At 40.9% G+C, this 14,985-nt stretch overlaps 1 gene segment (V, D, J or C); it reads left to right on the forward strand.

Annotated features, from left to right (window-relative positions):
* Positions 1 to 206: 206 nt before the first annotated feature.
* LOC139007183 (T cell receptor alpha variable 14/delta variable 4-like) lies at positions 207 to 1,211 on the forward strand. The segment is given in 2 exon segments: positions 207 to 255; positions 838 to 1,211. Coding segments are annotated over 2 exon segments (423 nt in total).
* Positions 1,212 to 14,985: the final 13,774 nt, after the last annotated feature.

Here is a 14,985-nt window from a genome sequence, read left to right on the forward strand (position 1 = left end):
GCTGGTGAGGCTCCCACCCGGTACATAGAAAGTCTGACGTGACCCACAGCAACGTGCTGCACCAGAAACCCTGCTTCCTGTTCTGGGGCAGCAGCAGCACACAGCTCAGCATTTCTGCTCTCCATCTGCCAGTCACCTCGCCTTGCAGAGCCCTGACACTGAGGAAGAAAAAGAAGATATCTTCCACCAAGTGGGAGAACTTGAACATGTTAGTGTCCGGTCTTCTGAGGGTGGTCATAACTTCCATGTGGCTAGGTAAGGATGCCCCAGTGGGAATGGGTCTTCTCTGTGGCATAACAACAGGGGTGCAGGCAGTCTTGTATGAGTACCCTGGGAAGGAAAGCTGGCTGGGAGTAAAACAAAATTCTTTCTGTGTGGCACATCTACACAATGGAAGACTACTCCACTATAAAAAAGAGGGCACTTTCACCATTTGCAACAGCACTAATGTAACTGGAGAGCATTATGCTAAGCGAAATAAGCCAGTCAGAGAAAGATAAATATCACATGATCTCACTCATATGAGGGATATAATGATCAACATAATTTGATGATCAAAAATAGATACTGAGACAAATGGCAAGGGAGGTGTGTGTGTGGGGGGGGGCAGTTAGAGAGCAACCAAAGGACTTATATGCATGCATATTAGCATAACCAATGGACACTGACACTGGGTTAGTGTCGGGGGGGGGGCGGGTTTCCCAGGGGTGGGAATGGCTGGTGGGGGGGGGGGGAGCGTTAATTGGTGAAAAAGGAGACATATATACAAAATATATATATTTTTTCTGTCCCACACCACTTATCCCATAACCTTCTGTTTGTATTTTTTTCTTTCAGGGTCCAGTATTGCCCAGAAGGTAACTCAAGGCCAACAAGCAATCCTGGTGCAGGAGAAGGAGGCTGTGAGCCTGGATTGTACATATGACACCAGTGTTACAAGTTACAGTCTATTCTGGTACAAGCAGCTCAGCAGTGGGGCGATGGTTTTCCTCATTCGTCAGGACTCTTACAACCAGCAAAATGCCACAGGAGGCCGCTACTCACTGAATTTTCAGAAAGCAAAGAGTTCTGCCAACCTTGTCATCTCAGCTTCACAGCTGGAGGACTCAGCAGTGTATTTCTGTGCCCTGAGTGAGCCCACAGTGAGAGGCGTGTTAGAAGGAGGTGTACCAAAACCCCAGGGCTCTGCTTCATGCATCCACCTGCTGTAGGGACCAAGGCGAGGAATTGTAATCACAGACAGGAAGCGACAAGGGCTGTGGCAGCACAGGTGTAGGTAGGGTTAGAGGGAAAACACTCTATGAAAATACCTCTCTACGTTCATGGACCATGTGTAGAGTTATCATTCATCAAAAACATCCATATCTTTGAATATTTGGGTTGAAATTGCTTATTGGATATAAAGAAGAGCCACAATAAACAACTTACCATTGGTGACAGATTGAGCTAGAAGAATTGACTAAGGAAATTCAGAAACATCTGACTCAAAAATCAGTGAAACTATGTAAAATTGTCAGATTTTCCCTATCAGTTTGTTCAATAAATATTTATTGAGTATATTTTATTTTAAAGGCATTGTTTTTAATAACGAAGGCTATGGAATCTTTCTGTTTTTCTCTTTTTTACGTTATGGTCTTTTATATTGTTTACTGAGTTAGTTTAAGTTATATTTGTTAGCTGAGGTAAGGTGCCCTCCTTTACTTTCGAAGGTGCCTACTATGTGACAAAGTTTGTGTTCTTCCATCTTATTAATACTCTAGCATGGAAGAGCTCATTTCAGATTTACCTGTCTTCCACCAGTCTTACTCATAAAATGATCAATAATTAGTGGCTCTAGGGAAACCTTGTGAAGAAGCAGTGTGAATTATTTTTTCTACTCTTGTCCTTAACTTTACCACCATTCTAAAAGCTTTTTGACATCATGTTGCACAGTCGCACACTTCCTTGCCCTCTTTCTTTGTTTTATCAGTGCTCCACAATCCCAAATCCTCATTCTCTAATAATTCCTCCTTCTATGTCTAATCCCATTGTCTTAGTGCCTTATAGTTTGAATGGTAATGGGGGTTTCATAAGTGACCTTGTATTGTACTCACTTTTATATTTACACTAGAGGCCCAGTGCATGAATTCATGCACATGTGGAGTCTAGCCGGCCTGCCTTGATCAGGGTGATCAGGTGGGCTGGCTTGGGGGAGGGGCTGAGGACAGTTGGCAGCCTGGCCCTGCCCCTGATTGTAATGTGGGGCCTGATCAGGGTTGGGAATGGCTAGGCAGAGGGGCTGTGGGTTGTTTGCTGGCCGGCCTTGTCCCTTGTTGAACTCAAGGTCAAGGGGACAATTTACATATTAGCCTTTTATTATATAAGATTTGGAAAGCAGATGTGCACAGTAGAAATCAGAAAAGGAGTGTGTTTAAAATTTTTAAGTTATTAACATTTTGCCATTTTAATGTAAATTTTTACCATTTTAGGTGTACAACTGAGTGATACCAAGTACGCTTACATTGTTGATCAAGAAGCACCACTATCTTATCTCTAGAACTCCATTCATCTTGAAAAACTGAAAATTTCTACTCCTTAAACAGTAACACTTGCTTTCCCCTATCCTTCCAGCCTCTGGCAACTACCCTTTGAGTTCTCATACTATGAATTTGACTATTTCAGATGCCTCATAAAAGTGGACAAATGCACTATTGGTCATATTGTAACCTAGTGCATCTAGTGTTATATATTAGTATAATGTTCACCCATGTTGCAGCATGTGTCAGAATTTCTTTCCTTTTTAAGCCTAATATTCCAATGTATGTATTGTATGTGCTTTTTTTTTGTTTTTTTTTGTTTTTTTTGTTTTTTTTTATTTTTCGCTTAAAGTATTACAAAGGGTATTACATAAGTGTCCTTTTTTCCCCCCCGCCCTTGACAAACCCCTACCCTCCCTTACCCCCCAGTGTCTTATGTCCATTAGTTATGCTTATATGCATGCATACAAGTCCTTCGGTTGATCTCTTACTCCCCTCCCGCCTGCCCCCCAACTCTCTCTGGCCTTCCCACTGCAGTTTGACAATGAGTTTGAGGCAGCTCTGCCTCTGTATCTATTATTGTTCAAAAGTTTGTAATGGTCTTTATTATCCATGAATGAGTGAGATCATCTGGTATTTTTTCCTTCATTGACTGGCTTGTTTCACTTAGCATAATGCTCTCCAGTTCCATCCATGATGTTGCAAATGGTAGGAGTTCCTTCTTTTTAACAGCAGCATAGTATTCCATCGTGTAGATGTACCACAGTTTTCTAATCCATTCATCGACTGATGGGCACTTAGGCTGTTTCCAGATCTTAGCTATGGTGAATTGTGCTGCTATGAACATCTGGTTACATATATCCTTTCTGATAGGTGTTTCTGGTTTCTTGGGATATATTCCTAGTAGTGGGATCACAGGGTCAAATGGGAGTTCTATTTCCAATTTTTTGAGGAACCTCCATACTGCCTTCCATAGTGGCTGCACCAGTCTGCATTCCCACCAGCAGTGCACAAGTGTTCCTTTTTCTCCACATCCTCTCCAGCACTTGTCGTTTGTTGATTTGTTGATGATGGCCATTCTGACAGGTGTGAGATGGTACCTCATTGTTGTTTTGATTTGCATCTCTCGGATGATTAGTGACTTTGAGCATGTTTTCATATGCCTCTTGGCTTTCTGAATGTCCTCTTTTGAAAGGTGTCTATTTAGATCCTTTGCCCATTTTTTGATTGGATTGTTTATCTTCTTTTTGTTAAGTTGTATGAGTTCCCTATAAATTTTGGAGATTAAGCCCTTATCAGATATGACGTTGGCAAATATGTTTTCCCAAGAGGTGGGTGTTCTTGTTGTTTTGTTGATGGTTTCTTTTGCTGTGCAGAAGCTTTTTATTTTGATGTAGTCCCATTTGTTCAGTTTCTCTTTAGTTTCAACTGCCCTAGGAGCTGTATCAGTGAAGAAATTGTTTTGGCATAAGTCTGAGATTTTGTTGCGTTTGTATTCTTCTAGAATTTTTATGGTTTCCTGTCGTACATTTAAGTCCTTTATCCATTTTGAGTTTATTCTTGTGTATGGTGTAAGTTGGTGGTCTAGTTTCATTTTCTTGCATATATCTGTCCAATTTTCCCAACACCATTTATTGAAGAGACTATCTTGGCTCCATTGTATGTTCATGCCTCCTTTGTCAAAAATTAATTGAGCATATTGGTTCGGGCTAATTTCTGGACTCTCTATTCTATTCCACTGGTCTATATGTCTGTTCTTGTGCCAGTACCAGGCAGTTTTGAGAACAGTGGCTTTGTAATACAGTTTGATATCTGCCATTGAGATCCCACCTACTTTGTTCTTTCTCAGGATCGCTGCAGCTATTTGGGGTCTTTTTTTATTCCAGATGAATTTTTGGAGAGTTCGTTCTAGATCTTTGAAGAAGGCCATTGGTATTTTAATGGGAAGTGCGTTGAATGTATAGATTGCTTTGGGTAGTATGGACATTTTAATGATGTTGATTCTACCAATCCAAGAACATGGTATGTTCTTCCATCTGTTTATGTCTTCCTCTATCTCTTTTTTCAACGTCCTGTAGTTTTCTGAGTAGAGGTCTTTAACCTCTTTAGTTAAGTTTATTCCTAGGTATCTTAATTTTTTTGGTGCGATGGTAAATGAGATTGTTTTTCTAATCTCTCTTTCTGAAAGTTCACTATTGGTGTATAGAAATGCCTCAGATTTCTTGGGGTTAATTTTGTATCCTGCTACATTGCCAAATTCATGTATTAAGTCTAGTAGCTTTTTGATGGAGTCTCTAGGGTTTTGTATGTATGATATCATGTCATCTGCAAATAAGGACAGTTTTACTTCCTCTTTTCCAATTTGGATGCCTTTTATTTCTTCTTCTTGCCTAATTGCAATGGCTAATACTTCCAGTACTATGTTGAACAGGAGTGGTGAGAGTGGGCATCCCTGTCTTGTTCCTGTTCTTAGGGGAAATGGTGTTAGTTTTTGACCATTGAGTATGATGTTGGCTGTGGGCTTGTCATATATGGCTTTTATTATGTTGAGGTATGATCCTTCTATTCCCACCTTTCTGAGAGTTTTTATCAAAAATGGGTGTTGGATTTTGTCGAATGCTTTTTCTGCATCAATTGATATGACCATGTGGTTTTTTTCTTTCAATTTGTTTATGTGATGTATCACATTTATTGATTTACAGATGTTGTACCATCCTTGCATCTCTGGGATAAATCCTACTTGGTCATGGTGTATGATCCTTCTGATGTACTGCTGGATCCGATTTGCTAAGATTTTGTTGAGGATTTTGGCATCTATGTTCATGAGGGATATTGGCCTGTAATTCTCTTTCATTGTGATGTCTTTACCTGGTTTTGGTATTAGGGTGATGCTGGCTTCATAGAATGAGCTTGGAAGTGTTCCTTCCTCTTGAATTTTTTGTAGTAGTCTGAGGAGGGTAGGTTTTAGTTCTTCCTTGAATGTTTGGTAGAACTCCCCTGTGAAGCCGTCTGGCCCTGGGCTTTTGTTTGCTGGAAGGTTTCTGATGACTGCTTCAATTTCTTCCATAGTTATTGGCCTATTGAGGTTTTTAGATTCTTCCTGATTGAGTTTTGGAATGTTGTATTTTTCTAGGAATTTGTCCATTTCCTCCAGGTTGTCTAGTTTGTTGGAGTAGAGTTGCCCGTAGTATTGTTTAACAATCATTTGTATTTCTGTGGAGTCTGTTGTTATTTCGCCTCTATCATTTCTGATTTGGTTTATTTGGGACCTTTCTCTTTGCTTCTTGGTGAGCCTGGTGAGGGGTTTGTCAATCTTGTTTATCCTTTCAAAGAACCAGCTCTTGGTTTCATTGATTTTCTGTATTGTTTTTTTGGTCTCTATGTCATTGATTTCTGCTCTAATCTTTATTATCTCCTTCCTTCTGCTCACTCTGGGGTTTTCTTGTTGCTCTCTTTCTAATTCTTTGAGTTGTAGAGTTAGATGATTAACTACCATTTTTTCTTGTTTTTTGAGATAGGCCTGTAGAGCTATAAACTTCCCTCTCAGGACTGCTTTCATTGTGTCCCAGAGGTTTTGGATTGTTGTGTTTTCATTGTCATTAGTGTCCAGGATGTTTTTAATTTCTTCTTTGATGTCATCGGTAACCCAATCAATATTTAATAACATGCTATTCAGCTTCCAAGTGTTTGAGTATTTTGGGTTGTTTTTATTGTAGTTTATTTCTAACATTATGCCATCGTGGTCTGAGAAGATGCTTTTTATGATCTCAATCTTCTTGAATTTGTGGAGACTTTGCTTGTGACCCAATATGTGGTCTATTTTTGAATATGTCCCATGAGCACCTGAGAGGAATGTATATTCCGCAGCTGTGGGGTGTAGTGTTCTGAAGATGTCAATTAAGTCCATCTGATCTAGTGAGTCATTTAGGATTGCTGATTCTTTGCTGATTGTTTGTCTAGCGGATTTATCCAGTGATGTCAGTGGTGTATTCAAGTCCCCTACTATGATTGTGTTATTGTCGATATCTCCCCTGATATCTTCCAGAAGTTTTCTTATGTATGTGGGTGCTCCTGCATTGGGTGCATATATGTTTACCAGGGTTATATCTTCTTGTTGTATTGATCCCTTTAGTATTATGAAGTGGCCTTCCTTATCTCTGGTTATGGCCTTCACTTTGAGATGTATTTTGTCAGATATAAGTATTGCTACCCCAGCTTTCTTTTCCTTTCCATTTGCGTGAAAGATATTTTTCCATCCCTTCACTTTCAGTCTGTGTGAGTCCTTTCCAATGAGGTGGGTCTCTTGTAGACAGCAGATGTATGGGTCATGTTTTTTTATCCATTCAGCCACTCGATGTCTTTTATTTGGAGCATTTAGTCCATTTACATTTCAAGTTATTATTGAAAGGTACTTGTTTGTAACCATTTCTTTTTTGTGTGTGTGTGTGGCTGTTTTCTTTCTGAGCTTGATATTTCTTCTTTTACACCAGTCCCTTTAGCATTTCTTGCATGGCTGGCTTGGTGGTGATAAACTCCCTTAGCCCTTTTTTGTCTGTGAAGCTTCTTATTTCCCCTTCAATTTTGAATGATAGCCTTGCTGGATAGAGTATTCTTGGATTCAGTCCTTTGCTTTGCATCACTTTGTAGATTTCCGTCCATTCTTTTCTGGCCTGATGTGTTTCTGTTGAGAAATCATTTGATAATCTAATGGGAGATCCCTTGTATGTTACTTTCCGCCTCTCTCTTGCAGCCTGTAAGATTCTCTCTTTATCCTGAACATTTGCCATGGTAATTATGATGTGTCTTGGTGTGGGTCTTTTCGGGTTCACCTTGTTTGGGACTCTCTGGGCTTGTGTGACTTTTTTCTTCCCCACCTCAGGGAAGTTTTCTGATATTATTTCTTCGAATAGGTTTTCTAATCCATGTTCATCTTTCTGTTGTTCTGGCACCCCTATTATTCGTATGTTGCTTCGTTTCATGTTGTCCCAAAGTTCCCTTAGGCTCTCCTCCTGTCTTTTAATTTTTTTCTCCATTTGCAGTACAGTTTGAGTGTGTTTTGCTTCCTTGTCTTCTAGTTCACTGATTCGGTCCTCCGCTTCTCCCAGTCTACTGTTGATACTTTCAATGGTGTTTTTTATTGCAGCTATGTCGCTCTTCATTTCTTCTTGGGACTTACTTAAGTTGTTGATTTTTTCATCTGTTTCTTCTAGCTTCTTGCATAAGTAGTTGAGTTTTTCATCTGTTTCTTCTTGCTTCTTGAACATCCGGTGCATGTACTCTAGGAACCTTATTCTGAATTCTTTTTCCGTCATGTTGCATATCTCTGTCTCACTTAGCTGCTTTTCTGGCAAGTCCTCCTTTTCTTTCCTTTGGGGGTTTCTTTGTCTACCCATGTTTGATCTCACTGACATTACTAGTTGTTGAATCGTTCAGTGGCTGCTCCCTGGGTGGCAGTGGCTGCTCCCTGGGTGGCAGTGGCTCCTCGGTCTGTGGTTGCTCCTTGGGTGGTTGTGGTAGCAGCGGCTCCTCTGTTGATAGCAGGGCCTCTGATGGGTGCTGTTCACAGTTGTGGTGGCTCTTCTGGCTGGTGGAGGGAGGCTTCAGACGCAGCAACTGTTCCCCAGGCAGAGCGTGTGGTGATCAGGAGGCCGCTGTTGCTTGAATCTGTTGCGTTGATTTAGAGGCACAAAATACAACACAACAAGGCACAACGTACCAGGCACTGAACACTATTGTATTTACGATATTACTAACCCCAAATAAAGGTGGCCACCCGAGCTAAGAGAGTTGGGAGATAAGGGGGAAAGAAGAGAAAAAGGTAGAAGAGAAAAAAGAAAGAAAGAAAAAAAGGAGTGCAAAAATGAGATTGGAAAAGGGAGGGGAAAAAGAGGAGGGAAAAAAAAAAGAAAGAAGAAAAAAAGTAAGAGAGAAAAGAGAGTGAAGTGTAAAAGGGGAGAGACTATTTATGTGAGGAGAAAACTCCTATAGGTCCGCCACTAATACCAACAAATTGCAGCAACAGATTCCTGGAGATGAATACAAACTACAAACAACCAATAATATCAAGCGACGCAAGGGGACAGAGAAGCGCAGAAATAACCGGGGGGGGGGGGGGGGGGGAGAGGGAGGGGCAGGAAAATAAAAAGAATAAGCAGTCTAACCTCACAAACAATCAAAAAAAAAAACCAATATACTCGTCAATCAGGCAAACAACGATAAAACAATAGAGAGAGAAAAGAAGAAGAAGAGAGAGAAAAAAAAATGGATAGTGAAGGAAGATAAGGGAAAGGTGTATAAGGATTTAGAACAGGGGATTGGACATAGGATATTTAAGCAGGGTTAAATTTTGACAGAGGGTAAAAAGAATAGGGAAGATCTAAAGCTGGAGTAGGGTAAGAGAAACAGGACAGCAAAAGGGAAAAAGTGGGGAAGATTGTTTAGCACAGAGGCAAATTGAGGTAGAGAAAATGTTGCTAAAGGAACGATGAAAATAGAATGGAGAACATTAGTCCCAAAATAAAATAAAGACAAGATAAAATGACACTTTAAAAAATGGTAAAATGGTAGCGGTAATAATACTAGTTAAAAATAAAAATGTAGTAGCTGAAAGGGCAAAATCGGGTGATGGAGAAAAAGAAAAATGAAAAAAAAATGTTTTCTTAGTTAAAAGGAGAAAAAGTAATTTAAAAAAATAAAAATAAAAATGTGCAGTAATGCAGGTGCTTCAGATCTTCTACTCTTCTTATTGGCACGCCCGGAATTCAGGAGAATGTTGACTTTCCCTCTGATACACTGTTCCTCCTTGTTGTAAGCCACAGTCCTTATTGCCTTATCTGTATTTACAGAGGAGTCAGTTCGTGGCTCTGCCTCTGGGTGGCAGTGTGTCTGGGTTGACCTCCGAGGCTATAAGTTCTCTCTGACCAGGAGCTGCCTATTGTACCTGAACCAGCTCCGCCCAGAGGTGGTTCCCCCGGCGCCACTCCCAGCTCTGTTTCCCAGGCTCCCCAAAAACAATCTTCCCCTACAAGCTCTGCTAGTGACCCCAACTGGGCACTCACATGCACTGGGCTCAACAATCAAACTCACAGAAGTAAGAGGAAGTGTGCAAACAAGAGCCTGGGAAGCTGTTCGAACTCGCAGGGTTCCACCCTCCAGAACCGCGCGGAGTGTCTGCGCGCGCTCAAGCCCCTGGCAACAACAAGTAGCCGGCTCTCAGGGAAACTCTGAGGCAGCCCTTTTGCATCCAGTCCAACTATGGGCTCATTTATAGTGTTACCTTCTGGCAGCAGCCCTGCGGGAGCCCTCCCCACTTGCGAGACACGCTGGCCTCTATGGGCACGGATTTTGGAGAGCGCGGATTTTGGCGGACGCAGATTTCCCCCTGCGCCCGCGCGCGCGTTCCTCGCTCCAACCTGAACTGCGAACCGCACCTTTGAGGTAAGTCTAACCTTTCTGTGGAGGGGTGCAGGTCTCCCCTTGGCTCTTGCAGTCGCGCTGTTTGCGAATCGTTGCCTCCGGGTTAGTAGCCGCCGGGTTAGTAGCCGCCGGGTTAGTAGCCGATCTCTGGATGCCGGTAAACGCTGCCTGCGATGGCGCGGTCTCGCTGCTGCGCTGGCGCCCAGAGGGAGGTTTCAGCCTCAATCTCTAACCATCCGCATTTTTTAGGAGTTTTCTGTCTTTCCTGGCTGCAGACTGTCTCTCAGCTGAACCTCCCCAGCTTGATCGGGCTGATTGTTACCCATTTCAGCTGCTCGCCCCTATCTGGTCCGGGACAAAGCACCAACACGTCCGTCTAAGCCTCCGCCATTTTCTCCCCCGCTTTTTTTTTCTCCAATGTATGTATATGTCACATTTTGTTTATCCATTCATCTGCTGATGGGCATTTCTGTTACTTCCAACTTTTGTTGGAAAGTTGTATATACATATATCAACACTTAGGGTATAAAATTTATTTTTAGAAATTTATACTGGATCCTTTGAAGAACTATGGTCTAGGCCCGTGGTCAGCAAACTGCGGCTCGCGAGCCACATGCGACTCTTTGGCCCCTTGAGTGTGGTGCTTCCGAAGCCTTAGGTGTACCCTAATTAAGTTAATAACAATGTACCTATCAATATAGTTTAAGTTTAAAAAATTGGGCTCTCAAAAGAAATTTCAATCATTGTACTGTTGATATTTGGCTCTGTTGACTAGTGAGTTTGCCAACCACTGGTCTAGGCTGCTTTATTATAAACAAGTTTAAAGGAACAGAAGAAGAGAGTGATAATCAGCCATGTATGAAGTTTCAATTTCCTGTAGATTCACAAAAGTCTGGGAGAGTTTGACACCCATGCTACAGTGCATTGCTCAAGTCAAGTATCTATTACTTGGTCTAAAACAGAGGTTCTCAACCTGTGGGTCGCAACCCCTTTGGGGGTCAAGCGACCCTTTCACAGGGGTCACCTAAGACCATTGGAAAACACATATACAATTACATATTGTTTTTGTAATTAATCACTATGCTTTAATTATGTTCAATTTGTAGCAATGAAAATACATCCTGCATATCAGATATTTACATTACGATTCATAACAGTAGCAACATTACAGTTACGAAGTAGCAACGAAAATAATTTTATGGTTGGCGGTCACCACAACATAAGGAACTGTATTGGTCACGGCGTTAGGAAGGTTGAGAACCACTGGTGTAAAAGGAATTGTCAAGACACAACCTAGTGGTCTGCCCCTGAATTGCAGTTTGTGTCCTTGTGTTTCTTCTCTTTTTTTGTGTGAAAAAGCCAAGCCTGCAATTATTTAATTCTTTGTTGTTAGTCCCTTTTTCATAAATAAAGAACCTGTTAACATACTGTCTTAAGATAATTCAAAGGCTGAAGAATTAATTTTTCTACCCTCTAGGCTTTCTCTCAAATGTTCTCTGAAAATAATTAGTGGTGAAAAAACCAGGAAACAGATTTTTGCTATCAGAAGAAACTATATTTAAAACTGCTTTCTAAGCAATTGGAAACTTTGTCTCATTATTTGTTAAATGGAAGAGTTATATTTTCTTTAATATTTTGTCATGACAATTTATCAATAATGTATACAAAGAGATTGATAATCAACAGTTGATCAATTAATGAGAGTAATCTCGGTAGGTACAGAAAAAAACATTTGACAAATCCAATTTGTTTCTCATTACAAATTCCAAGTGAATCTGGAATCTAAGGCAATTTCTCCAACTTCATAAAAGGCCTCTACCAAAAACCTATATCAAATGTCATACTTGATGGTGAAAGACTGAATGCTTCCCTCTAAGCTCAAGAATTTTGGCCCATACCTCTCTTATTTAATATTGCACTAGATGTTTTAGCTGGTGCAATATGGCAAGAGAAAACAATAAAAGACATACAATTCAAAAAGGACCAGCAATCCTCTTAGTTCACAGACATCATAATTGTCCAGTAGAAAATCCAATGGTATCTACAAACATACTACTAAAACAAACAAGTTAAACAAAGGCAAATGTACACCTATCATATGATCTAGTCATTCCACACTCAGGTATTGACCACAGAGAAATGAAAGCATATGTTTTAAAATAGTTGTATACACAAATGTTCATAGTAGCTTTATTTGTAACAACCCCAAATAGGGGCTAATGAAAATGTAAATCTATAGGTGAATAAATAAACAAATTGTTTTATCTTTATACTAGAGGCCCAGTGCATGAAATTCATGAACCAGGAGGGGGTTCCCTCAGCCTGGCCTACACCCTCTCGCAATCCGGGGACCCTTGGGCAGGTAGGCAGGCAGAGTGGTTAGGGGCGATCAGGCATGCAGGCTTCCTCCTCCCAAGAGTGGATTCTGTGAGGAATGGGGCTCCCTCCTCCCTCTTGTCACGGTCCAGTTTGAAGGCTGGCCACATCCCCAAAAGCTTGAGAACCAGAGTTCTCCTGCACCCTGTCAGCCAGGGGCCCACAGACCCTTCTTGCCTCTGTGCCTTGGTGGCCCAGGGTTAAAGACACTTCTCACCACCAACGCACCTCGAAGGCCCCGGGCTCACAGACCATTCTCACTTCCGCTATGCCCCAAAGGCTCAGAGCCCACAGGCCCTTCCCACCTGTGTGCCTCGTTGGCCAGGAGCCCACTGTTCGGTTATCCGTTCTGGTCGTGATGGCCCTAGGCTATTATTAGTGTAGATGATGGAATACTTATTACTCAGCAACAAAATGGAATTAAATGTTGCTACTCATGAGACCATGGAAGAATTCAAAATAATTATGTTGAGAGAAAGAAGCCAGACAAAAGAGTACAAATGATGCAAACTAAAATGTGACAGAGATGTTGCCTGAAAACAGGAACAAGGTTGAGGGAAGGATTCCAAAGAGACATGGGGAAACTTTGGGGGAGATGCGTATGCATATTATCTTGATTGTGGTGATGGATTCACAAGTATCTAGAAATGAATAATCTTATAAAATTGTTTACATTAAATAGTTGCAATTTGGTTTTATGAAAATCATGCATTTAAACAGCCATTAAAATAAAAAATGTAACAGCCCTAACTGGTTTGGCTCAGTGGATAGAGTGTCGGCCTGCGGACTGCAGGGTCCCACGTTCGATTCCAGTCAAGGGCATGTACCTTGGTTGTGGTCATATCCCCAGAAGAGGGTGTGCAGGAGGCAGCTGATCAATGTTTCTCTCTCATCGATGTTTCTAACTCTCCATCCCTCTCCCTTCCTCTCTGTAAAAAAAAAAATCAATAAAATGTATTTAAAAAATAAAAATAAAATAAAAATGTAACAAATATCACCCCTTAATGTTGTTTAAGTTTTCTTGTGTGACACAAAATGCAAAATAAATCTCCTATAGGTTCTCATTTGCTTTAAAATATGTTTTTTTTTAAAGAATATGCAACAACTTCCTATACCCATATGCTGTGCTGTTTACTTTCAACCCAACATCTTTTCAACTTATTTTGTTTTTCTCCTTGTATATCAGAATAGAAGTTTGTGGCTGCTTTTTCAAATTCCTCTCAAGCATAATTTTGTGCAAGTTCTGACATATCTTAGAAGGTGGAGAAGAATTTATGTATCTGGGTCTGAATTTCTTTTTAAAAATTGATTTATTGATTAATGATTGATGTGTGTGTGTGTGTGTGTGTGTGTGAGAGAGAGAGAGAGAGAGAGAGAGAGAGATCAATTTGATTTTCCACTAATTTATGCATTCATTGGTTAATCCTTGTATGTGCCCTAACAAGGATGGACTCTGCAGCCTTAGTTTATCAGGAGGATGCTCTAACCAACTGATTACCAGGCAGGGTTGGGCCTGAATTGCTTAAGTCCACATCTGGGAGACCAGTCACATGTTCACTCAGACGACTCATGAAGTCCCTTGATCTGAATCTGTGTAGAGAGAATTCCAGGAAACAGCTTGAACTAAGCTTCCATCTACATGTCTACAGATAAATGTTTGCAGGGCCTTGCAGAAGGTGTGGCTTTCTCTAGAACCTTATCCTAATAACCCTCAGAGGGTTTTTGTTTTATTTTTTAAAATGAATGTTCATAAATAGAGAATTTAAAAAGTGCTTGTTTTTGCTGCTGGCACTTCATAAAAAATGACTAGTTTATTTATTTGCTTAAAATAGTTTTTATTTATTTCAGAGAGAGAGGAAGAAAGAAGGATAAATAGAAACATCTACAAAGGAGAAATATTGATTGACTAGGTTCCTCCTGCATGCCTCCTACAGGGGATTGAGCCCGAAATTGGGCATGTGTCCTGACTGGGGATTGAACCTCCTGGTGCATGGGACAAGGCTAAACCAACTGAGCAACACTGGCAGGGCAAAAATGACTAGTTTTAAAAAACTCGTGTAGTCACAGGGACATTACCCCATGCTGATCCCAGAGCTTTCTCTCTGGTCTTTGAGAGCCACCTTGGTCCAGGACAGTTACCACAAATGAAATCTTGTAAATAGGTATCAGGCTGGCTGCAACAGAACCACCCACGGGAGCTTTAAAATGTTCATGTTAGTGGGTCTCAGTCCTGGAAATGTTCCATGCAGTTATTGTTGAGATCCCAGGATCTGTCATTTTAAATCACTCACACATTGATTCTATTATCAGTTGTTGGATGAATATCAGCTGGTATATCTCCCACAATTTGATAGCTGATGAAGAAGAGAGTTCTAACTTATGCTACAGGCTATTGATACAAAACCTCAGCTCCTGGTCTATCTGTGGGTGAACATTATTTGATTAAAGTGAAAGTCCACAGAATGTGGCAGATAGATGGTTGTAGAAAGCATTTTTAAAATTTTATTTTATTTTTTATTGTTGAGAGTATAACAGATGTCCTCCAATTCCCTCCTCTAAGCCCCCGCCTCACCCCAGGCCTTCCCCACACTATTGTCTGTGTCTGTTGGTTATGAATATAAGTACAAAAGTTTTTTGGTTAATCTCTTCCCATCCCTCTGCTCCCCAACCCTTCTCA

This window comes from Myotis yumanensis, unplaced genomic scaffold, assembly GCF_028538775.1.
Source record: "Myotis yumanensis isolate MYYU_CA2020_CCGP unplaced genomic scaffold, mMyoYum1.0.hap1 SCAF_1, whole genome shotgun sequence".
NCBI lineage: Eukaryota > Metazoa > Chordata > Mammalia > Chiroptera > Vespertilionidae > Myotis > Myotis yumanensis.